The sequence below is a fragment of the Corvus hawaiiensis genome, chromosome 9, assembly GCF_020740725.1.
Source record: "Corvus hawaiiensis isolate bCorHaw1 chromosome 9, bCorHaw1.pri.cur, whole genome shotgun sequence".
Classification (NCBI taxonomy): domain Eukaryota; kingdom Metazoa; phylum Chordata; class Aves; order Passeriformes; family Corvidae; genus Corvus; species Corvus hawaiiensis.
Genome location: NC_063221.1, coordinates 23,879,249 through 23,904,177, shown reverse-complemented (window position 1 = coordinate 23,904,177; position 24,929 = coordinate 23,879,249). Strand labels below are relative to the sequence as shown.

At 50.0% G+C, this 24,929-nt stretch overlaps 1 protein-coding gene and 1 long non-coding RNA gene across 3 annotated transcripts; one reads left to right on the top strand and one right to left on the bottom strand.

Annotated features, from left to right (window-relative positions):
• Positions 1 to 861: 861 nt before the first annotated feature.
• LOC125330225 lies at positions 862 to 16,636 on the top strand. Its single transcript, XR_007205429.1, has 3 exons — positions 862 to 945; positions 2,656 to 2,777; positions 15,717 to 16,636. It is a non-coding gene; the product is annotated as an uncharacterized LOC125330225 (long non-coding RNA).
• LOC125330224 (mucin-17-like) lies at positions 9,593 to 24,409 on the bottom strand. 2 transcript variants are annotated; one of them, XM_048313158.1, is made up of 5 exons: positions 24,303 to 24,409; positions 14,227 to 14,697; positions 13,102 to 13,431; positions 12,611 to 12,771; positions 9,593 to 12,475 (listed from the first exon to the last, which is right to left on the bottom strand). In XM_048313158.1, the coding sequence occupies exons 1-5, from the start codon at positions 24,367 to 24,369 to the stop codon at positions 12,449 to 12,451; spliced, it is 1,056 nt and encodes a 351-aa protein (XP_048169115.1). In that variant the 5' UTR covers positions 24,370 to 24,409; the 3' UTR covers positions 9,593 to 12,448. The 2 variants fall into 2 exon arrangements, with proteins under 2 accessions (XP_048169115.1, XP_048169114.1); XM_048313157.1 differs by having other exon boundaries at positions 9,593 to 11,782.
• Positions 24,410 to 24,929: the final 520 nt, after the last annotated feature.

Here is a 24,929-nt window from a genome sequence, read left to right as displayed (position 1 = left end):
AATATCTGCCCTCTCCTGGAGTTGGTCTCTGGCTAAGTGCAGGCAGAGCATTCAATCCTTCTGAGGCAGCTCATGAAGGGGGTGACCGCCAGGGAAGGGGTGACAGCACTGGGCCTGCCAGATTTCATTTGGACAATGCTCTCAGACACACAGGTGATTTTTGGGGTTGTCTTATGCAGAGCCAGGAGTCAGACTCGATGGTTCTTGTGGGTCCCTTCCAACAAAGGATATTCTATGATTCTAAGTAGCAGCCTCTGTTACCGAGACTCAGGGTTGGCATCATCTGCTCATTCCACGTGGGCTGGGAGAATGGGTACCTGCTGTTCCCTTCACAGCTGTCCTTGGAGCTGTTCCCTGAGCCGCCTCACCTGCCTTGTTTAATCAGGAGTGTTGCTGTCTCCTACCCAGGCCCTCTGTCAGGGCAGTCTCCTGGTTGCCATTTGGACAGTACTTTGCTTGCATTTTACTGCAATGACTGAAATAATTGGTGCGTTTAAGAAGAGGAGCTAATTTGAAATGCCTGAGAGCTCTAATTCCTTTCCAGTTTCCCCATCCCTCACATTCCTTTCTCCCCGATCTCGGCTGGTGGGAACTGGCTTTGTTTGTGCCTCAAGCCTCTGCTAGCATGGCCCTTGCTCTCCCCAACCCCTACCCAAGGGCTGTGACCGGCTCCCTGGAGAGAAATGAGTGACATCTCAGCTTCCTTGTTGAGGATCCTTAGATCTTTTTGGCTCTGTTTCATTGTTATCCTCTGTCCAACCCCAGCTGCCCTCGGACAGCTGCCAGATGTCCGAACTGTCACAGGTCTGGCTGACAATTCATGTCACTGTTTCCAGCATTCTCTCCCCCCAACAGCTTTGTGTTACAGTAAAACAGCATCCAGAGAATATGTATCACTTCCCTGGGGGAAGGCAGCAGCGTCTCTGTGAGGTGTCTGTGTCCCAGGTATGGTTTTGTGGTTTTTACTATTATTAGGAAAAACACAGCACTCTAATTCGTCCCCCTCAGGCTAATGCTGATGTCACGTGGGATACAGTGTGATTTGGTGTCATCATGAAGTATTTATACAAAAAGGGTCATTAGTTCTCATTGTTCTCCACAACAGTAAATGACAAAGACACAATGTTGTCCTGATTGTAACAGAAGGGATTTTCCTTCTGCTTTCCATCCACAGCTCTTGAAACCTTTTTCTGACCCTGGTAAAGAACGATTGCTCTGCATTAGGTAGGAACCTAATGTGAGAGAGAGAGACTCACACAAATTGTTTGAACACTCAGGGCAATTTGGTAACTGTAATGGAGTTAAAGTACATCTTAATTTCTTGTCTGTTTTTCTGATCTTTCTAGCTCTTGACCATAAGCATATAAATGTCTATTTTTATTAGTGGGGAAGTATTGGTGAACACTGAGTCTGGAGGTCAATGTAAATTCATGATTAGGTTTTCTCTGATAAAAAATATAGTATTAACTTGGTGAGATGTTTTCAATAATGGAACTTCTTTGCAGTTCTCCTGTAATTAAATATTGGTTCCCTATTTCTTTCTATAAAAGCCTAATGCCTTCCCTTATTATGTCACTCTCCCACCTGTTAAGCTCTGATTCCATGATATGTTTTCTGTGCTGTCAACATCAGCTTAAAATGTTCCCATCTCTCTGCATTTTCCTGCCCTGGCCTCACAGCACATTGCCTCCCGAATTTCTGCCGCTGCAGTGGTTGGTGTGCTGTAAATCCGATCAGGGAGCCGAGCTGGTTCTAACAAGTGCGTCATTGTTTGGGCTTTTTTGTTGTTGGTTTTTTTTCCCCCTGAAGTGGTGTGGTTCACAGTGCTGCAGCAGGAAAAAGTCATGCTGGCACAACGGAGAGAACAATGTGATCAGGGCTAGGTGGGGAGGCAGAGGTTCTACTGCCAGACCGTTCATCTCTGAAAACACGACTGAATTGCTCAGCAGAGCTGCCTTCTGCTGCGTGAGGCGTGACTGCTGGAAACCCCATCAAAATGGTGCCCACCCCATCCCCACCCCCGGTGACTGTTCCAGTAGGCATTGCTAAGCGTAAGGAACTGTCAGTGTTACCTTTCAATCAGATCTACAGTCTTTGATCTGAAAGATCAAGCGAAAGGTCTCTTCCAGACAGAAGTAGCATCCATGGCACCTGCAGGGAAAGAAGAGATCATAGGAACGATTTCACACTTACTCCATTACTAACAGTCTGGGATGTAGTTTTCCAGCCTCTGGTTTGGAGATCTCATGGTCAGGTCAGGTGTCCTGTTGTCCCTTTCCAACACAAACTGACCCCTGTATGGGAAGGGTTTGGCATTGTGACCGTGGCTTTGAGCAGAAATGAGGTGGCTGATTCTTTGTGTTTTAAACCTGAATGATGTGGAGCTGGCTGGAGCTGTTGGTGCCACAAAAAGGTGAAATCCAGTGCCTGAACATTTTTGCCAATATGTTTTCTTGCCTGTCATGGAACCTGTTTCCTGCTGCTTTGTGCCACTGCTTGCACCAATAAAAGAATAAGAAAATGGTATTAAATCGGAATAACAGCAGTTTCTCCACGTGTAACAGGTGTCACAAAAGGTAGACAGAGGACACTTAGACTCAGCAAGTTTATACTTGAACTTTTGGCCTAATCTGCTGCTTTTTTCATTTCTTTCAGAGAGAAGCAAGAACTTGCTGAGAGAGGCAGAGTGGTTTTCTCCATCTTTGGCTGAGGTTCCCACCCCAGACATTTCAGCTCCAATGAGCTTTCTAGTGCCGTGGAGATTGAGGTGCCTGAAGGTAAGTGAGGCTCGATCCTGCACCCTCAGGATCTTAAGAACCTGGAAGGGTTTTCCTCTGTCATGTGAATGACAAAGCTCTACTGTTCAGGGCATTCCAGAGGTCATACGGATGAGAGGCTCTTGCTGGGCCCAATTTTACTGGTAGGGCTGAGTATTAGGCATCTAAAGGCAGAACAACAGTACAGTTTGGAGTAGTGGCCTAGCACCTGGGCCAGACTTAGTTCTGAGAGCAGTATTGCTATGCCAGAACAGAGGTAACATGTGTGTGCCTGTCTGTTCTTTCATCCTCCCTCCCCGTGTAGTGTCAGGGTAATGAAAAGCTGCATGTGAGGGCCAATTATGATACTTACCACTTCCTCTGATGATGCCAAGATACCACTTTTTAATGTGGCTCCATTTTTGTTTTGGTGCTGACACACAGCCAGTGAGAAGGTGAAAATTGCTCATTCAAGAAGGTTTGCCTCAGCCTCTTCATCCTTTAGGATTTATGCCTTGCTTTTTGGATATTAAACCTCCTTGTGTTTGCATTAACACTTAGCATTAAAAGAAATCAGCAACAAAGAGCTAATGTTTCTTTAAAAGAAAAAAATTCATGCCCTACTTTAGTAAGATGCTTAAGATTCTTGTGAATGGAGGCTGTGAGGCATGTTAAACTGCCCTGTGTGCTGTTTTTCCAATTTACTAATCCTGCTGATTCAGACTTTACTAGCAAACCTGCTACAATTAACTGCTTTGTAGATGCAGTTGTAACATGTCAGGTTGCTGTTAGGGCAATGCCTGAGGAGCCTGCAGGTCCCATCAAAGGGTTAAGATTTTCTCTAGCCTTTATTCTGAGGCACATGCTAGGTGGGGACTCTTAAATAGAGTTTCACTGATCAAATGTTCAAGCAAACCCCCTCATTTAATAATAAGCAGCTAGTTACCTGTTGCTGTACTATTACCTGCAGTATTAGTAGTAAATATTTATATCACAGTAACATCAGAAACCCTGCAGGGGTTATTATGGCAGGGGCACCCAGTAGCTCTGTTGGCAGGTTGTTAGTGTAGAACACTTGGAACCATGAGCACCTGTTTTTATTTGAGCTTACATAGCTTGTGAGGACGCTTCTTGGTATTTCTGTTTCAGTAGGAGATAAATGAGGATGTTTTTAATAGGGTTTGAAACGATTGCAGACCACACTGGACCAGCAGTGCTGGAGGGGATAGACATAGACTGCTGTTGTTCTCGGGTCTGGCATATGGGGTAAGAAGGCTGGGGAAGGATAATTCTTTGGTCTTTTGGTGTAGATTGTACACATACCTCCAGGCTGTGTTTTGAGCTGGCAGAAAGCAGTGCTGGAGAAGTGGCTAGAAACAGCTGGAGTGATGATCTCAGCAGTGACCTGCCTGGGCTAGAGCTGCATGACCTTTAATGTTAACTAAAAGATGCACTCTTTACTGTTGGGAACAACTAAAGACAGAAAGGATATTGGCTTCCCTGGGCAGGCAAACTCTTCTTGACTTGTTTGTTCCCTGCATTTTCCACAAGTGGAAGCTGTGAGCCGTGGGGCTGACCCAAGGGAGGCACCTCCAGGAAGGGAAACAGCCATTTTGATAAATCATTCACAGACCTGCCCAGTCCCACACTCTGCCAGAGACCTGAGCTGTTGTTTGCCATCTCATGCCCCCTTGCTCAGACCTGCCCCTTCTACCCTTTCAACACCATGCTGTGTGTCCTGCTCTTTCTCTGCAGGAGGCAGACACTGGTGCAGGGCCTGATTTGTGCTTTGTCAGTCAGCTTTGGCAGCTGTCAGCTGTCTTGCAGAGGGAGAGATGCTGTGGTGCTTAGCTGCAATGGGGCTGTTCCTCCAAGGTCAAAGAATTCCCACTGCAGTCCTCTGCTGCAGTCCTCTGCTTCAGCCCTCTCCCACGGGATGGGATGTGTGATCCTGTCCTCTGAGCTCTCACTTGGTGGACCAGAACAAATTGAGAGAATTTAGTGTGTTTTCTCTACTAATGCCTTCAAATGTTTAGTTTTTTTCTCCCAGTTATACTGTAAGTTTTGAGTTATATTGGATTGTGCTTAAACGGTTGGCTATCTAAAACTCTGGGATGTAGTGCTAGGCTTGGACTTTTCCTTTTAGGGAGACTATGCACAGCAAGAACAGAACAGATATAGAATGACCATAGATTTACCCTGTCAAGACCCAATATGGAGCAGCTGACTTGACAAGTGCTGGTAAATTGCTTCCTCTTGTGTGGCACAAAACAGGTGGAGAAATCTTGTTATTTGAACAGAAAATTCCATGACGCCCATAAAGGGGAGGTTGCTGGTTTGTTTTATGAGAACAGAGTGCCACAGTGGCAAAAAAAAGGACCCTGTGAAATTTCCTTATGTGGTTTAAATTTTTTTATTCCATTTCCCTCTGAGATAACTTAATTTTAGAATTGCTGTCTGGTGAAGGAGAAGGGAAGAGGTGAATGAATGACACCAGCTTAGACTCTGTAAAATAAAGGGAGGTCTTTTCCCAGTGCTTCTTTAAGCCCTTTGTGGAAACAGGTTCCCTTTCTGCTAGATAGCCACAAATAGTATTGTCCACAGTTACCTTCCACCTAAAAATATGGAGATCCTTTTGAAAAAGTGGGCAAAATTTCTCATCCTGCCCCTAAACTTTACAGAAGGGAAATTGAAGCAATGATCATGTTAGTGTGTTTATTTGTCTGTGTGATCAGAAGGCACAGCCAGGATTAGCACAAAGAAACATTTTGCTAATTTTGCAGTTGTCCCCAGTAAAACTCTTCTCAGTCAGAATCAAATGAGTGTCTAAATCTAGCTGAAAGTCATGTTCAAGAACCCATGAATCTTGTCTTGTCCCAAGCAGAACCTGTAATTGAGCATTGAAAGCTTCAGGAGTCTGGATAACAGCAAATTTTTAAGAAAATACTTAAAATACAGGGCTGACTGATCATCCCTCTTCCTACTCGTCCCAAGAGAGAGCAGTGAAAGGAAACGCTCTAATGCTTGTGAGAGTCGTCCTGTGGCAACTGATGTGTACTTCTGAAAGAGAGAGAGGATTAAAACAGGGGAGGAGAGAAGTTACCCTGCGGGAGATTGTCAACAGATGTTCCATTGTAGTTCAAAGAGAGCTAGCAAAAGGCTTCTGCTGCAGGGATATATTAATTCTGGGCAGTTCATCACAGGGAGACCTGTTTTATGACTGGGAGGATACCTCTGGTAACTTACGTAGCTCTTTATTTGAACTGTGGGTGGGGAATCTGGTCTACCTGTAAGCAGAGAGGGAGCTGAACAGTAGGAACAAACATGTACTTGTTTTCTTGCAGCTGTGACCACTGTCAGTCTGATCAAGATCAAGCTGGTTTTGTGGTGCAGGGGGTTATTTGGCTGATGGGTCATTGAATAGAAAAAATATTACAGAGGAACTGAGGCTTTAACTGTTTAATTGTTAAACTGCTGGGGCATGTGAAGCAGACCTGTGTTGAGTGTGTCTTTCAAGTATACTTACTGGACAGGAAGTGGGAACTAGCACAAGGAAGACTGTGCAGGCTGTCAAGCAGATGAATAAATCAATCCCTTTGTCTTTAAAAATGTACAACCTATCTATGCTTCCTTCGTGTAATAGTTAATGATTTCTTATAAAATCTTGCCAATGCTGCAGAATTAACTGTGGTGGGGGATCTAGTTCACAAGCTCCATATCACCAGGCACAATTAGAAGGTCCTCTTCTGGGAGGTTCTAAATGCTTTATCTTTTGAGATTGTTTTGAAGTTGTGCTCTGGATGAAGGTTGATTTTTCTCAGATCTGTGAGGAAACATGACCCCAGTAGCTTTAAAGTGAGGAAGAGTCTTCATTCAAATGTATTTGGGTGGGGAAGTTTGAAGCCCACTGTTATGTTACAAAGTTCTGGAAGATTAAAAAAAACTAAACCACGAACTATTTTGGGAAACTGCTGGGAGACTTATATTTGCAGTCACGGTCTTCCAGCTTTGCTTATCACTTAGGTATGTATCAGTAGGACTGAAAATTTGGCTGTTTTATGGACAGTAAGTGCATGATTTCTGTTTTCTTTGTGGGGGATGGAAGGCAATATTGGAAATAAAATTCCTGTCTCACTTCTGCTGTGCAGCAAAGCAGAGGTAGCAAGTACACGGGAACATCACAGGCAGAGGCTCAGGAGGTACACTTAGAAAAACTGCCCCCCTCCCCCCATGGCAAATCCACATTTATACTGATTTGATGTAGTTACAGAAAATTAAGTATAAGTAATGAGGAGGTGTGCAGCCTGCTGTTTCCTTCACAGGTGTCTGGGAAATGACAGTAGGCATTTCTGCTCTCCCCTGGCTATAAAAAGAACAGTGGCTAGTAAAAGCTTCCAGGTTCTTTGTCATTTCATAGCCTTCATTACTGAAAATTTACTGCTCTGCCTCCCTGGCTTGCTTCTGCACTCCTGCTCCTTGGATCAGTGGAATGCCTTTTTCATTCTGCTTTAAGTGGTAGCAAGCACAGGAGACTTACCCATGGGAAAGCCTTATGGGATGGTTAGTCTTAGAAGACCCACACACTGCCTTGTCCACTCCAGTGCTCCTCATGGCAGCTTTTCTGTCCCTGAACACCCTCTGAAGCCTTATTTACAGACTTACAGTGTGACATGATGGATAAATACACAGTGATGCTGAAATACAGACACTGAGCCATGAAGGACAACTGAGTGGGCAGAGAAATGGATGAAAAACAGGTAGCCCCACCCATGGCACAGCAGCTCTAGGACTGTCACTTTTCAGCTCCTCAAATCCCCTTCCCTTCAAAACATGGGTCTGGAGAGAGGATGAGGGGAGGGCAAAGCAGGCAGATATGTCTTAAACTCTGCTTTTCTTTTGCCTGGGTTTCTTTCCATTCTATTTAACTTTAAACTTAAGTGATTCAGTTGATTCTTGGTCCCTTGCTACTTAATAATATAATTGTGCCTTAGCCTAGGAGGCATTAAAACCAAACCCCATCAGAAGCAACAGCTATGTTCAAGGAGAAATGCAGAAGTTGGCAACAGTTGGTTTCTGGTTTTGTCAGTTCTCTTTTCTGCACAGGAGGATGAAGCCCACACAACTGGCCCATGGTCCATCTCCAAACTTGACCACCTAAGAGGTTGTGGCATCTGGCTGGAAGGTTGGAACTCGGCTGGGCAAAGGCACAAAGCTTTGTGTTTCCCAGGAGTGGCTGCCTGCACAAGCCTGTCCTGCTGCTGCCTCTCCAGCTAGCACAGCCCTGGCTCTGTGCTACCTCTCCAACAAGGCAGTTCAGCAGTTTGTTCAGCAGAGAATGAATCAGCTCCGAGTGGGTTTGGTGGTAAAAAGGCAGAACAGAGAAAACTCCAACATAAACCACCAGAGTAATGCTGACTTTAGACCTGAGAAGACTGGCTTAGTTGTGGCATGTTTGTTCTGTTACTTAGTTATTCTGTTTTGTATGGTTGTATTGAGAGGAAAGATGTGTGCCCAACGTCTTTATAAACAATTTGATGGGTGTTAACATCTTTGAAATGGGTCTTAATGCTTCTACTGACTTTGAGCAGCAGGTTCATTACCAGGCCCAGACAGTTTGGTTCCTGAAATAGATACGGGTCTGCACAAGCCTGAACTTCTGAACTTTGGGGTAAAACAGTAGGTTCAAGGGGCGATATGGGGTAGGTGGTTTGGGAAGGCTGTACCTTCCCAATACCTCAGCCAGTAGGGAAAGGAAGAGGGCAACATGCGGCCGGGGGTTAGGATAAAAGGGAGGCTGTGCCCTCCAAAACCTTGAGAGAAAATCCCTCGGGCATGTGCCCTGGTGGACTCTCTCCCTTTATCAGAATAAAGCTGAAGGACCCCTCTCTCTCCTTTTTGGACATAACCCTCTGGCATTGGTGGATTTTCCTGACAGTATGTTTGGACAGGACTGAAATCTCTGCAGGGTTTAGAGTTCACGCTCATGTCTTCAGATTACTCAGCAAGCACTTTGCTAGACTACCAAGTCTTTGTTTGCTCTCCCCTTGCTCTAGGTCTTCCAAGGATTTGCTTGTCTAGATTTGTTGTGGGAACGCTTCAGAAAACAGTGTAAGCCAAATTACCAAGTAGTTTCACTCACCACATTTTGCTTTTGCAACAGAAAATCTTTAACACAAAGTCTTTGACATGAGCTGATTGATTTTGCCAAAGTATTCTAACAGCTATGAGAGACTATTAGCTCAGGAGAGACTTTTACCAGGTCTGTAGCAGAAGCTGGGCTTTTGAGCACTTACTTCTCTGCAGGTCTGAGCTCTGAAGGGAAGAGTTCAAAACAGCTATAAAGCTAAACAAAAAGAAGTATGTGCCTTTCAATTTGCTTTGTCTGCTGTACTATAGAAAGAAGCATGACAGATGATGCTACTTAGGTTTGGATTAGGCTGGGTTTCAGGATATTTCTGTAAATACGGTTTGGGGTTACAGTTGACAACACAGGAATATCTTCAATCAGAGGCAAAGGAAAGGAGTCTAAGGATGTAGATTATATTATTTGGTCTAGTGTGGTTCTCTAAGACAGATTTCATCTGATTTAATTGTACAGAAATTAATCTCAGTCAACCCAGACCAGGAATGACCCTGACAAGAAGGAACACAGGCAGGGGCTGGTGTCCTTCTGAACTGTCAGAGCTATGGTTCATAGCTGTCTGGCATTTTCTAGTTATCAGCTCTGTGAGTCTTTGTGTCCCAAACTGCTGCTGTTTATCTATCACAGGATTCATTGTGATCTATAAAAGCTTTTCAGTTAGATGTTTGCAATGAAAATATGAGGACCGAGACACTTTTGGCATTTGTAACTTTATTGCGGAAAAAAAATCCACTATCAACATATTTTACAAAGAAAGTTGCACTTTGGTGTTGGGCGAGTTTTCTTCCTCACCCCTTTCCCCTGGACAGCGATGCACGGGAAACCAGAACAACCAGCCCCTGCCCTTTTGATTGTGTGCAGAGACACTTCCCAGATATGCCAGCCTGCACCAGTTCCAGCCAGGATGGAGTTCTGTTTTCCACCACCAACTTGCCAACTTTGTGCCGAGAACCAGTAGCACCCTGCCCTCCGGCAGGGGAAACAAGTCTGTAGCTAGGGAGACTGCTGTGTGCAGACAATGCTCGATACAAAAGCTTTGGAGTTGTGACAATTGCTCTTTAGTTCTCATGCAATCATAGGAGAGAACCAACCCTTCTTCCCTATTTTACTGGGCATCCTTACAATACACAGATGGAAGGCCAAAGCCAACAGCCGAACCCCAACTGCACTGCAGCCATTTGTCAGCCACTCTGGAAGCAGCAACACAGGGAGGAGGAACTGCTGCCTTACCCAGTTCATCTATTTGGCCCACACTGGTTCTGCTCCATCTTTGGCCTTTCCAGAGCTCAGCTGATGGGGAAATTCCCCTTTCCCTGCTACCAATAACAGCACTGCGAAAAAAAGGTACTTTTGCAAGTGAGGCCTGGTATCTGTCCTTTGTGGGGTTCAGTGATGTTGCTGCTGAAAGGAGAGGAGAAACTGAGGCTTGTAAGAGGAATGTGGCAGATAATCTCTAGCCCTTGCTGTATCCTGAGGGAGCAACTGGCTTAGTCAGAAATCACTCTAGAGAAGGCATGTGTTTCCATTTACCTGCAGTCGAATGTGAGTTAGAAAACAGGAGCACGTGTAATTACATGAAGACTGACATGACACACACACTCTGGTCTTTCTGAGGCAAGGGCACCAAAAGATCCTCTGACTTACACTCAGAGGCTCTGGTCTGTGGGTTTCCTTGAGAGGCCTCAAGAGCCTTGGATGCAGTCTACAGCAGTGATATTTTCAGGCAAAAGTGCAGAATCCAATCAGCCTAACACCAAGAAAGGGAAGGGGAGGAAGGCACCTACATCCAGGATCTGTCCTCATGACAAGACACCAACTGGCTCAAAAGACCAACATCAGAAAGTAGAGGAGCTTTGACCTTGCATAGCACAGAAGGGAGAGTGAAGTATCAGTTTTGTACAACAGCTTCCAGCAACCAGATGCTAGAAGCAAAACGGGAGGTACCTGAGGAAAGGTTTGTGTTAGAGTCCAGGCAGGGAAATGGACTAAAAGCATTTACTGAGCCTGGGAAAGGAGTTTACACATATGCCAAAAGCATCAAGTGTAGGAGACATGGTTTCCTAATTTTGGTGAGACCAAATTAGTGTGTCTAATTGGCAATAGACTGAGTCCTATCAAGCTCTGTTAAGCTAAAATTATGTTCATTTTCCTCCCAGCAACTTCAAAGCAACATCAAGTAGCAGGGGCACTTCTCCAGTGGCCACAAAACTGTTTTCCCTGGTTAAAGAGAAAAAGTATGCATGTAGGAAGGAAGCAGAGTAGTCTTTTATCCTCCTGGTAGGTGTTTAAGGATGGGCAATGCCAATCCTGGGACTAAAGCTGAAACAGGAACAAAAAAAGTGCAAGAGAACCCCCAAAACAAACAACCTTAAAAATACAGAACAAGAGGGAGCCCAAGAGAAGTGATTTCCACATCCTTGGCTCCTCAGAAAACAGCAGTCTCCTTTGCTAGCACTGTGCTGACACCACCAGTGTTAAGAGCCCTTGTCGGGATCACTTGCCCACCTCCTTTGAAAGCAGCAGCCACCAAGACGAACAGAAGAGATCCATGCAGAACACCATGGCAAAGGTTGTCTTGGCTAATTGGTTGCCACACTAAAAGGAGGAGACACCTCTTCAGGGCCTTGTTTTGAGGAGAGCCTGGAGAAAAGGGACAGACTTGGGCTCTGATTCGCAGCATAGAAACTTCAACACTGAGCTATGTAAAATGTCTAAAACCAAAAACCATCTGAAAAGGATCTTTCAGTTGTGTGCAAATCACAGCCCCTCATTCCTCAGCAGATCGTCTGGGACCAAGTCCTCAAGGCCTTTTCCTCTGGGCAGTGGATAGCCTGGTTGCCTAGTAGCTGTAGAGGGAGAGAGGGGTGTCCTCCATCATGTCATCCTAGAAGCAGAGAAGAGGGTGCTTTAATGAGATGTCTGCACAGTGGCATCATGGTCCCAGCCTGGGAGACTGCTGTGCAGGCAGCACAGCCTTCTCAGCCACATGGTCACAGTGTGGCCATCTGCCCAGCCATCCACCTAAATGCTGTCACTGTGCAGTTCCTGGATCTTTGGACTGTCAGTCTCCCTCCTGCTGCAGCATTTGGAGAGAAGAGGTGTGTACAGGCAGGCAGTTCCTGCAGGGACGTGCAAAACCCTGGCTGTTGAAAACTCCACTCAGCTTGCAACAGCATCAGCTTGCTTGAGACAGCATCAGCTTGCTTGCTAGCTGTGTACTCCTCTGTCTCAGAAAGCACAGGTAGTTATTTGCAGCTTCCCCAGAGCTAGTCCAGCCTCTGAAATCCTCATATATTTTTATATTCCCAAAGGGTCAAACACAGACAGACAGACAGACAACCTCCCTGGGACAGAGCATAGAATCTGCTTTGTCATAGTCACAAAGCAAATATGAGAAAACAGGAGGAGAGGTTAGGAAGGTGTCATTTCAGGACAAGTTTGGATGGAGCTCTCCTTCCTCTCTCTATTTAACCTCTCAGCATTCCCCTGCAGAGTGAGGGGAAGGCAGAGAGCTTCTTTAGTGCCCAGCCTTGAGACTTGCTGTCTTGATTCAAACCCTGGATGGAAGGAGAGGGACCTAAGAAGGAACAGGAGTGTGTGATCAGCATTGGTGCTGCTGCAAGTACCTAGCAGCTAATGTAGTAGAAGGAGAACTGCAAAGCAGTCAGTGGCAAGCCAGCCCACATCAGGCTGGGCTGAAGGTGTGACTCACCATGGGCAGGTCCTGCAGGCGGCGGAACTCCATGCGGTTGTTGTGCTGGCGGTATCTCAAGAAGCCCACCAGGCCCAGCATGCCCACCATGACAATGAAGACGGAGATCACAGTGATTACCAAGGGATCAGCCCTCGTTGTACCAGCCACATTGGGTAGCTCTGCAAGGAGACCAAGGGAATGAGGCCAAAGGGGAGCCTTCAAGGGCTGGAACAGCAAAGTTTTGTGTGTTCTGGTTCTGCTCAGCACAACCAAGAGCCAATCTGAGGCAGCCCCAGCCCTTTGCCATGTTGTGTGAGAACAGGGAAAAAACAATTACATCTATTAGGTTGGAAAAGACCTTCAAGATTATCAAGTCCAATCTATGACCAAACACCGCCAGGTCAATTAGACCATGGCACTGAGTGCCATGTCCAGTCTTTCCTTAAACATCTCCAAGGATGGTGACTTCACCACCTCCCTGGGCAGCCCATTAAAAGCAGAGCATTTACCTGAATTGTCATCATCACCAACATCCACCACAGAAGCCTTCTCATGCCTGGGCTCCAATGACTGTGCCAATGTAGGTGTGCTGGTGGGGACGGCAGCTGTGCTGGCAGACGTGGGGCTGGTCACGAGGGGTCTCACTGTCACAGTACTGAAGGCATCAGCAAAGGACGTGCTCCGTACAGTGGAGATGGGAGCAGAGGAATTTCTGGGCTCCACAGTGCTCTCCTCTGTGGCACCCACAGGGCTCGTTCCTGGCTTGGTTTCAGACCTTGCTGCTGTGGGCCCCAGGGTCTGCCCGCCAAAAAGCCCTGGCTGAGTGCTGTTAGTTGTTGCTGCAAAATAGAAACAAGCAGTTATTTCAAAGGATCCAGTGCAACCACACTGGTCTGTGGGACTAGACAATATGGAAGCAAGACTGTAAGGACTATAGTAACAGCAGCTTATTGTCAATCCTTTGGAAAACAAGCAGAACCTTTAGCGCAGCCACAGCTGAGCCACACTATAAGCCACAGTGCTTAGAAAGTCCTCTCAGTTTTCATATGTACCAATCTGCAATGTCAGCCAACCTCTGCTGGGCCCACAAGGCCTGTCCTTGGGGACGAAGGACAAGCAGACAAGCTTGAAGAACTCTACACACAGCTGGGGATCATCCCTCAGCAAGACACTGGGAAAAGCCTCTCATCCCTCCTTACAGAGAGCACAAAGGGGGCTTCCCAGGGACGGATGAGCTGTCACTTGTGCTTGCCCATCTCCATGTTTTGTGTTAAGAGTGAGTGGGCTTCCCCAGGAAGGCTCCCACTGAGCCTCTAGCCCTGGTCCAAGAAAGGCACAGCTGAGCAGCACAGCTAAGGCATATTGTTTCAGATTAGATATATAAAGGATGTCCCTGCACACAATCAATGTCCTCATCAGAAAGCAGCCAGCACAATTAATACCAAAATTAATGGGGCTTGCAAAGAGGATGCTGAACTAACACCTCTGCAAACAAGTTGCACTGAACTGGCTCTGCTTAGTGTCTCATCCCCTTCTTCTCCCTCTCTCCAGTTACCAGGAGAGTGCTCACACGTTTCCAGGTTGTGCATCATTGAGGCAGGACTTTGTGCCAGGCAGTAAAGGCAAAACCTCACCTGGCACAGTATTCAGAGGAAGCGTGGGGGTTGCACTGCTGGCATCAGCCGTTTCTTCAGTTGGGCTGAAAGGCTCTGTGGCTTCATGGCTGGGCTGGTTTTCTTCCAGAGTGCTGGCAGTCAAGATAGGGGAGGGGATTTCAGTGCTGCTGTTGACTGACAAGCTCATGTTGTCATGCTCGGGATGTGTAACTGTGATGTCCCCAGGACTGGCAGTGGTAGAAGCCTGCAGTGTCTCTGCCTTCGAGCCTGCCATGGGGGTGGTAGGGATGAAGGCATCTTCCACCTCTGTAGTGTGGGCCCCAGTGGCACTGAGTGTTGCAGCAGTCAAGTTTTTCTTCAGGCTTGTCTGAGGAATGGCAGTAGTCACTGGACTGAAGTCAGAGGCTTCCCTTGGCTGATGCGAGGTTAGCGCTGTGCTAGGAAAAGATGGTGGTGCCACCAAGTCCCCTCCTGTCTTCTGACCCCCTCCTATGGAACAGAGAAGTTTGTCAGAGATCCCACACTGAGAGGAGAAACAGAGGGGAAGGACAGAAACTGAACCTCTTTATCCCCTTAACTCAAAATCCAGCACAGGTTCACACTTGGGAAAGGGATTCAAACAGCTCCCCTGTCCCTCCTGGCCTGTCTGAGGCATTCTAGGGGACTTTTCCTTTACCCTCCTCTTCCTCAACTCCTGTGCTGTTGTTCTGTAGGGTGAGCATCACCAATTCCTCTATCCTGGAGCAACTTTTAAACTTTTTTTGAGGATTTGGGTTTGTTAAAAGTATCACCTGAGACCTGATTCTGTAAGAAATTTAAATAAGTCTTCTTTGGTTCATTGAGAAAGAGTCAAAAGTGGTGCTGAAAAAACACAAATGAGGGAAATGTGGATGACTCTCTAGATCCCCTGGCCCAATGAAATGGAGAAAAGTGATATTTAAAAAGGCTGTGCATGGCAAAGCATATCTTGTGAGTCACCTTAGTAGTAGTGTGGGATTCTGCTGGAGGGAAAGGTGAAATGGGTAGCAAGAGAGCGCTACAGCTAACAGGGCTGGCGGTGCGCTTTGGCAGCTGCCTTCATGAGCTATTTATGAACATATGACCACCATGAAGTACAGCTGTTGTCATAGAAATGGGCAGCTACTCAGCCTCGCACTACAGCAAAATGGGCCAGCTTCCCTGAAGGGAACCTGCAGCAAGCAAGGATCCCCCCAGATCCACAGCTGCTAGACAGTGTGACAGCATACGGGAGGAGGAAAACCACAAGGCTCTTACACTGCCCTTTCATAAACACAGATCCTGTGACGGTTTTTCAGGGCACAACAGGAAGAAAACAGAGAAATGTAGCCACATCAGGATGGACTCTCCAATTTAAAAACATCTCATAGTCAGTATTTTTACAATTTCTGTTTAAGTTCCTACCCAAGCCACAGAGGACTGATGAGCTAATTACAGAAAAAAATAAAGGTACTGAAGCAAATCCATCATGATGCCCCTTCTCTCCACAGGGAAGAAGCATCCAAAGTGGATGTTGTCAACAAGAAACATTCATCCATCAGCAAAACAGCCCATTCTTATAGTGTTCGGGGAAATTTCAGCAGTTTTTTAAAGCTCTTCCGAACAGATACAATTATCAGAGCTCTTCTCCAGCTACAGCACTCAACAGGCCCTAAGAAAAGACACAATACATTGCTCTCTCAAGACCTTTGCAGTACCCTGACCAGCTGGAGAATTCAAAACCCTGGCGCAGCCTGAGGAAGCTGTGCTTCCCCAGCCCGGGGCCCCAGTCCCAGGAGGGCTCCCGCAGGGATGCACAACCCTGCTCGGCACATTCAGCGAAAAAGCTTTCACAGGGAACCCCAGCTGGGGCAACTTAAACATGAAGACCAAAGGCCTAAGTGACGCTCCCTTTGGCCTTGCCTGGATCCAGCTCTGTGTGGCCAGAAGGTGCCTCCAAATAAAGTGAGCTCTGCCATGGAGCTCAGGCGTAGGATACGCTTACACCAGTAACACCTGGAAGGAAAAGAGCTGAGCGCTGCGTTTCCTGGGATCAGGCACCAAAAGGAACAGCTCTTCATGTGACAATTTCCAGCCCCAAACCCAGCACTGCTATTCAGCACGGGGTGGGATCCCACCAGCTCCGGATGCTGGCTGGACACTGGCAGATGCTTGCTCAATAAACGCCCAGCTACCTGCTCCTACGCAGCCAGAGACACAGAGGCGTGCTGTCACCGTGGGGTAAACAGGAAAGGTGGTGGCCAGGTGCCCAGCCAGTGTTAAGCCTGGCTATGTGCTGCTCTGAATAGCTGGCCTGTGCCTGGGACAGCCTCTCACGGGGTCGGCAAGTCATGACTTGAGTCATGCAGAGGAAAGATTTGTGGAGAGCTGCCTTGCACAAAGGCCTGAGCAACTCTGAAACCATCATGCCAGTTTCAACTCCTGAACTTCAGGGTAATAGACAAATGGGTCCGTGCAAGTCTATTGCAGAGCCCAGACAGTCTGAACGTCTAGTGGATCCGCAGAACCCAGATAGCTTGAACTTCTGAACTTTGGGGGAAAATGGATGATTTTACGCACAAAAGGAAAGTCAGAGGGAGGGCAGATGAATCTGGGCCCTACACACCAGGACACCTCCCCACATGCCAGGAACTTACACCCCTGCCACGAGGTGCTGTGGGACAGGAGGGCTTGTGGGGGCAAGCAGCTCCCCCCACCCCGCTGCACGGCTTCCTGCTGTCTGCAAGAGGGAGAGCTAGTGGGATTAGCATTTCCCTAAGATCTTCTCTCCAAGAAGCCACTTGGCTTCTTCCCATAAAATTATCTGGTGTCCATCACTGCCAAAGAAAATGGTTCCCGGGTGGATGGGCCTCTCTGGCTCTGGTGTAACACAGCACTGTGGTGTATAAAATCTGGTTTGTAGAGAATTGCAGAAGAGATTTTAAATTGGCAAGTGAAGAACGAGGGACTCGCTTTGAGTATGGCAAGTGTTGATGGCACCTCAATTAGCAAGTCATCCAGACCAGCACATCACAGCACACCCAGCTCAGGAAACAAAGGAGAGCCTGAAAAAAAGGAGAGCCTAATCCAGACTAACACAAGGATTCAAGACGTTAAGAGATGATGGTGGGAAGATTGAGAAGGCAAGAGCCTTAAAATGGCCAAGGAAACAAAGGACTGAGTAAATCCTGATCACCCAGGGACAGGCAGACAAAAGATTCCCATCACCCGTCTGTCAGCTCCTGAGGCGTAAGGGCACATCCAAAGCCAGCACATAGTCACCAAGCAAAGCACCTAGGAAAATCCCCCAGACGTGCTTTGCTTGGTGCTTGTGAGCTGTAGGTGTTAAAGGTACAAGCGCTGAGTTCTACTTCAGTTTTAGTTTAAAAAAAAAAGCACTCCTCCAAAGGGCCTTGCTGCATTGCCACAGCTTTGTTTGCCAGCTTTATCATCCATCCAAAAGGGCAACCTATTGCCACGCAAACGAAACCCGGTGCAAACCCTGAGGTATAGAGGGGAGAGCAGAGCGCTGCTGCAGCTGCCTGTGCTGGGGGAGACCCAGCAAACCCCGCACGGGCTGGGATCCTCAGGGGTCCAGCTCCTGGTCTGCTCTGGAGCTTGGTACCCAACAGGTCGGCAAATCCCCAGCTCCGGCGCTGTTGCTGCTCCAGTCACTGGGTGATGATGGTTTTAGCTGTTTATCGGTTACCTATAGAGAGGCAGGTCAGAGCTCGTTCCTCTGGCGTCTTCCTGGAGAAGCTCTGCTTCCTGCATCACATGCCAGGAAAGCCATGGCTGTACTGCCTAGGGAATCGTCCTCATCAGCTTCAGGAGACAAGAGGGAACCATGTCCTTTCAGATGCAAATGAAGGAGTTAGTGTGGATGCTTCACCTTTTCTGTGATTCTCCAAGACCTCACAGTTGCAGCACCCCAGGACAGCTGGTAAAGGTGCACTCGCCCTTGGATCCATAATAAGGCAGCTACAACTGTACCAGGATCTGTAAGCAAGACCTCTGACCATAAGAGTATTTCTGTTTCCCTGACAGGGAGCCAAGGGTGGGCTTGCTTTGGTTACACTGAGGTGCCTGCTGAAGCAGAGCTGGTCCCCTGGCTACAGCCCCACTCCTGCCCCATGTCTGTGCTAACCTCCAGGCTCAGCCTGTGCGTGGTGAGAACCAGAGATCTCAGACCACATTAGGGCAGGGCTGGTGGATTTGGAGCAGCAGCTCCCATCAGACTGTGCTGACTGCAGTGACCTCTGTCTGGGAAACAAGAGGGGCAAAGGAAGAGCTTGGTCCCAGGGGAGGAGGGATGCAGCCAACCAAGAAGCAGCCCCTGCCTTGGACAAGGGTGGGAAAAACTCCCAGCTCCTTGAGGGAAGGGAGGGCTTTGAACATCAGCCCACAACTTCGACCCCTCTCCAGCACTGTCTGACAACACTGAGGGACCTCCACATATCAACCCAAGCTCCCACCAGCTCCAGAACAGACATGGTAAAATGATGCCGTAACAGAGAGGAGTGAAGGAAGCCAGCTCTGCGGGAGATGGAGCCGCTCCTGTCTTGCACTCCCTGCCCAAGATTCAGAACTGGGGCCAAGCGAGGGGCTGAGGAAGGTGTGCACAAGCAGCACAGTCACTGCTGTGCCAGGGTAGTCACGCAGAGCGGGTACCGTGGTCTCCATCCTCTGCCACAGCAGCCACCCCACCATCTATTTGTTTCTCAGAATAAAACAATGACAGAGAGCAGAGCCTCAGCTGGACAAGCCCATAAATGAGCTTCTGCCACAACCCTCCTGCCACAACCCTCCTGCCACTCTCAGCAGAATCCTCTGCATCCTCCTTCCTGTCTGACAGAATCAGCAGCCTGAGCTCCCCAAAGGTCCACACCAACCCAGCTCCAGTCCATAGACCTGAACATTGTTTTTGAAATCCCTCTTAGGATGAGATGCAGGAGAGCCACATAAGGTGAGGAAGCCCATGGCAGGCTGTCTGCTGGGGACTGAAGGAGAGCAGGGCAGCAGGGTGCAGGGTGCAGCCACCCCTGGAAAAGGTGCAGTCCCAGGTGAGAGCTAAGTACAAAGATGAGAAGGATTCACCCAGGATTTCAGAGAAAGTGCCCGTGGGAGCCGGACTCCCTGGTGTGAATGTATCCTCACTGTCTGAGGCTAGCACCTCACTTAAATCAGCTTCCTAAAGAATGCAAGTCAAACCACTGCTCTGATTCATCAAAAAGGCACCCAAACCCTTCTACAATGCTATTTTGGTGCACTAAATGAATTCAATTTCCATTTAAGTGTAACAGCTCCATTTGCAAACAACCTAGTAAAATGGGAAAATAAAATGTTTCAAAAGTAACAGCATAAACTGTAACCTGTATGTATCAAAGCAGTTATATCTTATTGCTTAGCAAACTTCTTTATTAAATGTTGAAATTATCTTTTGTTACCAGTTATTAAATTTATGGTTGCCAACCAACGGTAATTAGACAATCTCTTCAAGGAAAAAGAGCTTGTGTATAAATGCAAATAAAACCATATAGTGAGATTAAAACCAAGGCTCCTCGTTTCATTTAAAAGCAGAACTGGAATAGCTGCTGATTAGATACTAGCTGAGCCTGATCTCTTTTCCTGGAATTAAAAAAAAAAAAACAAGTGGCAGAAGAAATTTCTGGAGCCCATCAGGAAGGTGCCAGATGCAGCCAGAGATGCTGTAGAGCAAACACCCTCACTGTGATGATGCGAGGCTTAGAGACAGGATCAGGTACAAGGGGCAACTGCTTTGTAAACTCAGCTCCAGTTGGATACCTTGCAGGACCTCGATGGAAGCAGGATGCCAGAGGGCTGCACTTGCCTCAGGCTCCAGTGCTCTCCCTGCCAGGGCTGATGCCCAGACTGTCCCCATGCCCATCCTGGCTGAGACAGGCTGAACAGACCCCGTCTGCTGTGAGGAGTCCAGGCAAGGAGGTGTAAGCACGGATCCAACCTTGCAGCCTGCTTGGGGACCACAGTGAAGCTCTTCATGGCAGCAGTTTAATTCATTGTACCCCTCGTGGCCTCTGCGAGCTTCTGTGCAAGCAGCAAAACTGGGGGTGCAGAACTAGGGGTGCTGAGCACCCAGTCCAGCCCTGGAGAGCTGCCAGGCCAGGCATGCTGCAAAACAAGGGCTGAGGTAAGGGACAGGAATAGAAACCAGGTCTCCTGACAGAGAAGGCAGGTGGCCACGAGCAGAGCACGAGACGGGGGCAGATTAGATACAGGGTGCTGAGTGAGTGTGTGCTGGGGAGGGACAGCCCAGCACCCAACCTGCCCAGGCAGGCAGGAAGATGCTGCCTCAGGGCATCTGTGGATACTCAGCCACAGGCTTGAACCCCGGGGAACAAAAAGGGAACGCAGTGCTACCACCTCGACAGATGGCACTGCATTGGGGACCAGGACAACCTGCCAACGGTGGCATGGCAGAGCAGGGCAGAGCAAGAGTTGCGGGATGAGCAGCCCTGGAAAAGCACCATGAATGCCAAGGACAGGTACTTCAGTACTAGGAATACCCATTAAACAGCACAAGCATGCCCAGAACACACAGTGGTGGGGCAGCACCAGCCCAATTGCTGCCTGCAGGACACAGCACCCCAGAGTGTCACGTTCTGCCTGGCCCTGCCATGTGAGACCCTCCTCACGCAACCACGGGAGAGAGAGATGCAAAAAACTTCTTTCCCACAGGTTTGCGTGAAGCTTTCTCACTGATCCCCCATTTAGAGGTGAGGGGGCTTACCCCAAGTGCCGGTGGCAGGGAAAAGAGAGAGCAGGCTGCCTTGCTCAGCTACCACTGTCAGAGCAGAGTTATTTTCCAGTGGCCACGTGCAGCTATGGAGCACCTTGCTTGGCAGGAAGGTGCCTGGGAGGCTCCCATGCTGCTTGGTTTTGTTCCTCAGTAGGGGACTGAGCTGGGGTGAAGACCCCTTTGCCCAGAGGCTGCTGGGCACACCAACATGCACAGCCTGGGAAGCCTGCCCTTCTCTGGGGTTGTGTAACCCCAGTAATACAACAACAGCAGGGAGCTCGGGCATCATTCAGCCCAGCCCTGCTTACCTCAGGAGTCACAGCTGCAGCGGAGGAAGCATTCACGTCATTAGGAGAAACTAATTAGCCAGTTGCCTTAATAGCAGCCCCATGTCAGCAGGGAGCCTGCTCTCTAGTGCAGCGTGGCATGAGCTGGGGGAAGTTTGGACATCAGGAGCCTGCCCAGCCCTGAGCAGCTCCCAGGTCCTTCTAACTGTGTAACTGCTGGTTCCATGGGCTTGAAGGATGCATCCTGCCCTGACCCTGCCCTGGGCAGCCCTACAGGGCTCAGGATGTGACCCCAGATGTCAGTGGTGCTGAGCCTTATGAAAGCTACCCTATAGAGCATTGTGGGGATGATTGCAGACCTATGGAAAGCCCTGCAGCAAGAATTGTGTGTGCCCACCCAGAGGGTCTTGGTAGAAAGGAAGGAGGGACAGGGGCCTCTGTGCTTTGGATTGTCCCTGCTCCCCTTTGTTTGGAGGGATGTGGCCAAAGGAGCTGAAGGAAGTGAGTGCTTTGCCCCTGCCCAGCAGGTCAGGTTTTGGAAGGGCAGCAGGGAGCCAGGGTCCACCCTGACCCTGGGGCTGAGGGAAGAGCACATGTAGAAATGGCATCAAAGATTGATGGCATGACATGAAAGGCTGGGCTGGGGGTGCAGGGTCACACAGCTGGAGGTACCACTCTGAGGAGAGGACCAAGCTGTGGCTCAATTCTGGGTGCAGGAGAGCTGGAGCTGTCCTGTCAGGGTGGGGTAGAGTCCATCCACTCCTCCTTGCCCTGGGCAAACAAAGGGAAAAGAATCACAGCAAATTGGCAGTGGGACCTTGAAGTGGACACATTGCCCACCTGTGTGTGTGGCCCCGGTGGTGCCACAGACGGGGCTTTATGTGCTTGTGCTTCTCCCAGCCCTGCGCCGTTCTCACTGCTTGCAGGGCAGCTCGGCACGGGAGGGAGAGGCAGAAAAATGCCCAGACCAAAATTACTCAGGGTTTTATTTGTAAGGCTAATGATGCTGGAGGAAGTGGATTTCCGCAGGCAGTGAAGAAAGGCTGCATTGAGAGGCCAGGGTGGGCAGAGCACAGGAGACACAGCAGCCTGAGCTCCTCTGTGGCCCTCCTGCAAACTCAGACAGAGGGTGGGAGCAGCACTGCCGGACAGCGAGAGCAAAGGGAATCTGTGCTGGGAGCAGTGCAGAGAGTAGCTCATGCAGCTAGGACAAGCCCAGTTTTGGACAGATCTGTCTGGGGACTGCAGACTATAGGGCCAATCTCTGGGCAAACCTTTCCTTTCCCACACCACTATCCTGCTAAGATTTTCTGGTGTCTCATTATGGGTTGTGCTTGCTATGGGGCATTTTATTATTGGGGGTATCTCTTCCATCTATTTTCACAAAACATTTGCTCTTTTAACCACAGTTGGGCTTAGCTAGCAAATATAACAGCTATGAGGACAAGGGCCAGGTCAGATGCATGGGTACCATTTCCTGAGACTGTGAAGAATCTTGGATTGGGACACTAAGCAACAAAGATCCCAGGAAAAACTCAGTGCAATCTTAATTTCTGGTACATTCTGGCAGTTTGAATCTTGGACTTTGCAGCAAGAGGGTTCCTATGAGCCAGCTGGGGCAAGGGGTTCCCTGAGGTTTCCCAGTGTGCCCAGAGTGTGAGACACAGGGCCAGAATAGCCCCAGGCAGCTGAGCTCCTCCTCCTCTCAGTGGTGGAAATCCTGAGTCCTTCCTTTGCCAGTGGCTGGTCACCTCCCCACACCCCATCACAGCACAGCCACTCTTGTGTGGGGAGTGCAGCTTTGCCCACATAAAGGGCGCTGGTTTGGGACTGCTCCCAGTGCTCAGCCTCAAACCCAGCTAAACCGCATCCGGCACCCAAAACCTCATCCTGAGTGCTAATCTCACTGCTGAGGCTCAGCCCCACAGGCATCTATTCTAGGGTTTTACCAGCCCTAATTAGTTATTAGAAACTGAGTTTCTGTGTGTCACCCCTTGGTCTCTATTGCTGCCGTCACAGTGCTGGGATCTGACCAGGGTCTGGCCAAGGGTTTTTCTCAACCACAAAGAAGAAGAAACACGTTTTGCTTCTTGAGTCTTGGGCAAGTCCCTAAATGCTACAGAGCCTTTGTCACTGCCAGGGTCACGGGGAAGGTGACAGCCTCCCGACTCGGGGCACACTCCAGCCACGCGGCAGAGTTCGATGGTGTCAGTGGACGGGGCTGTCAGCGCCACGGTGCAGATTGCGCCTGCCCACGTGAGGACGCGTTGATCGTGGAGCAGAGCCGAAATACAGCCCGGGAGGGTCTGCCTGGGACCAGGGTCTTGCTCCTGCTCCGTCCCGTAACGCTCCATCCGTCCTGCCCCTCTCCCCCCAGGCACGGGGCCCTCGTCCCGTCGTGCTGCGGGAGGCGGCAGAGTTCGGGCTTTGTCCGGGGTTCCCTCGGGGGGAAGCTCAGCAGCCGCTCGTAGGCAGCCGAGAGCTGCAGGGCGGGAGGCAAGAGGCTCTCAGGGCTGGATGCCGGAGGGCGAGCGCCTCCAGGATCGTTGCTCCCCTCCCCGCGCATCTCCTCGGGATCCCGCCGGGCGCCGGGTGGGAGGTGAGCCCGGGCGGCTCCGCCGGCGGGAGCAGCGCTGCCGGCAGCTGCCTCGAATGGGCAAGGCCGGGGCCGGCGGCCGCGCTGCTGCCCGGAGCCCGGGGCTCACGCGGGACCCCCTCGAACATCTTTGGGCCACCTCATCTGCGCGTCCGCCGGGGCGACGGCGCCCGGGGCCGACGGCATCTCGCCCGAGTTCGGGGGCATCTCGCCCGAGTTCGGGGGCAGGCCCGGGGCGCTGCTCCCCGGAGGGTTCCGTCCCCGGGGAGGGCTCCCCAGACCCTTCTCCCGCAGCCCCACCAGCGGGCGGAGGAGCCGGGGCCCCGGCGCTGCCCCGACGGCTGTCCCGGCGCTGCGCTCCCCGCCGCGGCGAGACCGGCGGGATCCCCCGGGCAGCTCCCCCCGCCCCGGCACCCCTCGGCGGCCGCCCCGGTACCTGGCAGGGCGCAGAGCAGGCAGCAGGCGGCGGCGAGGCGGAGCAGGGCACGCCGCGTCCCCTCCATGCTGGGCCGATCCGCGCTGGCTCCGCCGGCGGCACCGGGGCGGCGCCGGGGCGGGCCGGCGGCCGGGGCGGGGCGGGCGGCACGTGGTCCAGCCCCGACCCCGGAGGAGCGGGGCGGGGGCCGCTGCCGGCCCGCACAGTGCCGGCCCGGTACCCCACATCTCCGTGTGGGATAGCGCGCTCTCGGTCCAGTCCCGATTCGGTCCCTAGCACCCTCGGTTTGCTTCGCACTGCCCCCAGCATCACCGGCACTCCGGGTTCGGGCAGGACACCCTTGGTCCACTCCGACACTGGCCTCGGCGTCATCAGAGCAGTCACTCCTGATTTGGACAGGACACCCCCGGTCCCGTCCTTCTCCGTTCTGGGAATCCCGAGCCCAGGTTTGCACCACCTCATCACCCCATTGACTGGTTCAAGAGACCCCAGTCCAGGATCTCACCATCCCCTAATCTGCCCTTGCCACCCCCAGCTGAGCCTGACACCCCCACTTCTGCCCCATGCAGGGATGGAGACAGCAGATGAGCCCAACGTGAGTCATCATCCTTGGGCCTCTCTACAGTT

Bases quoted from the DNA above. Each gene is read 5' to 3' on its own strand.
- LOC125330224 (XM_048313157.1), bottom strand. From the start codon at position 24,369: ATGGAGGGGACGCGGCGTGCCCTGCTCCGCCTCGCCGCCGCCTGCTGC. The intron at 13,432-14,226 runs GTGAGGTTTTGC...TCTATTTTGCAG, and splicing joins TCCTCTGAATACTGTGCCAG to CAACAACTAACAGCACTCAG. The intron at 11,783-12,610 runs GTGAGTCACACC...CTCTGCTTCTAG, and splicing joins GCCTGCAGGACCTGCCCATG to GATGACATGATGGAGGACAC.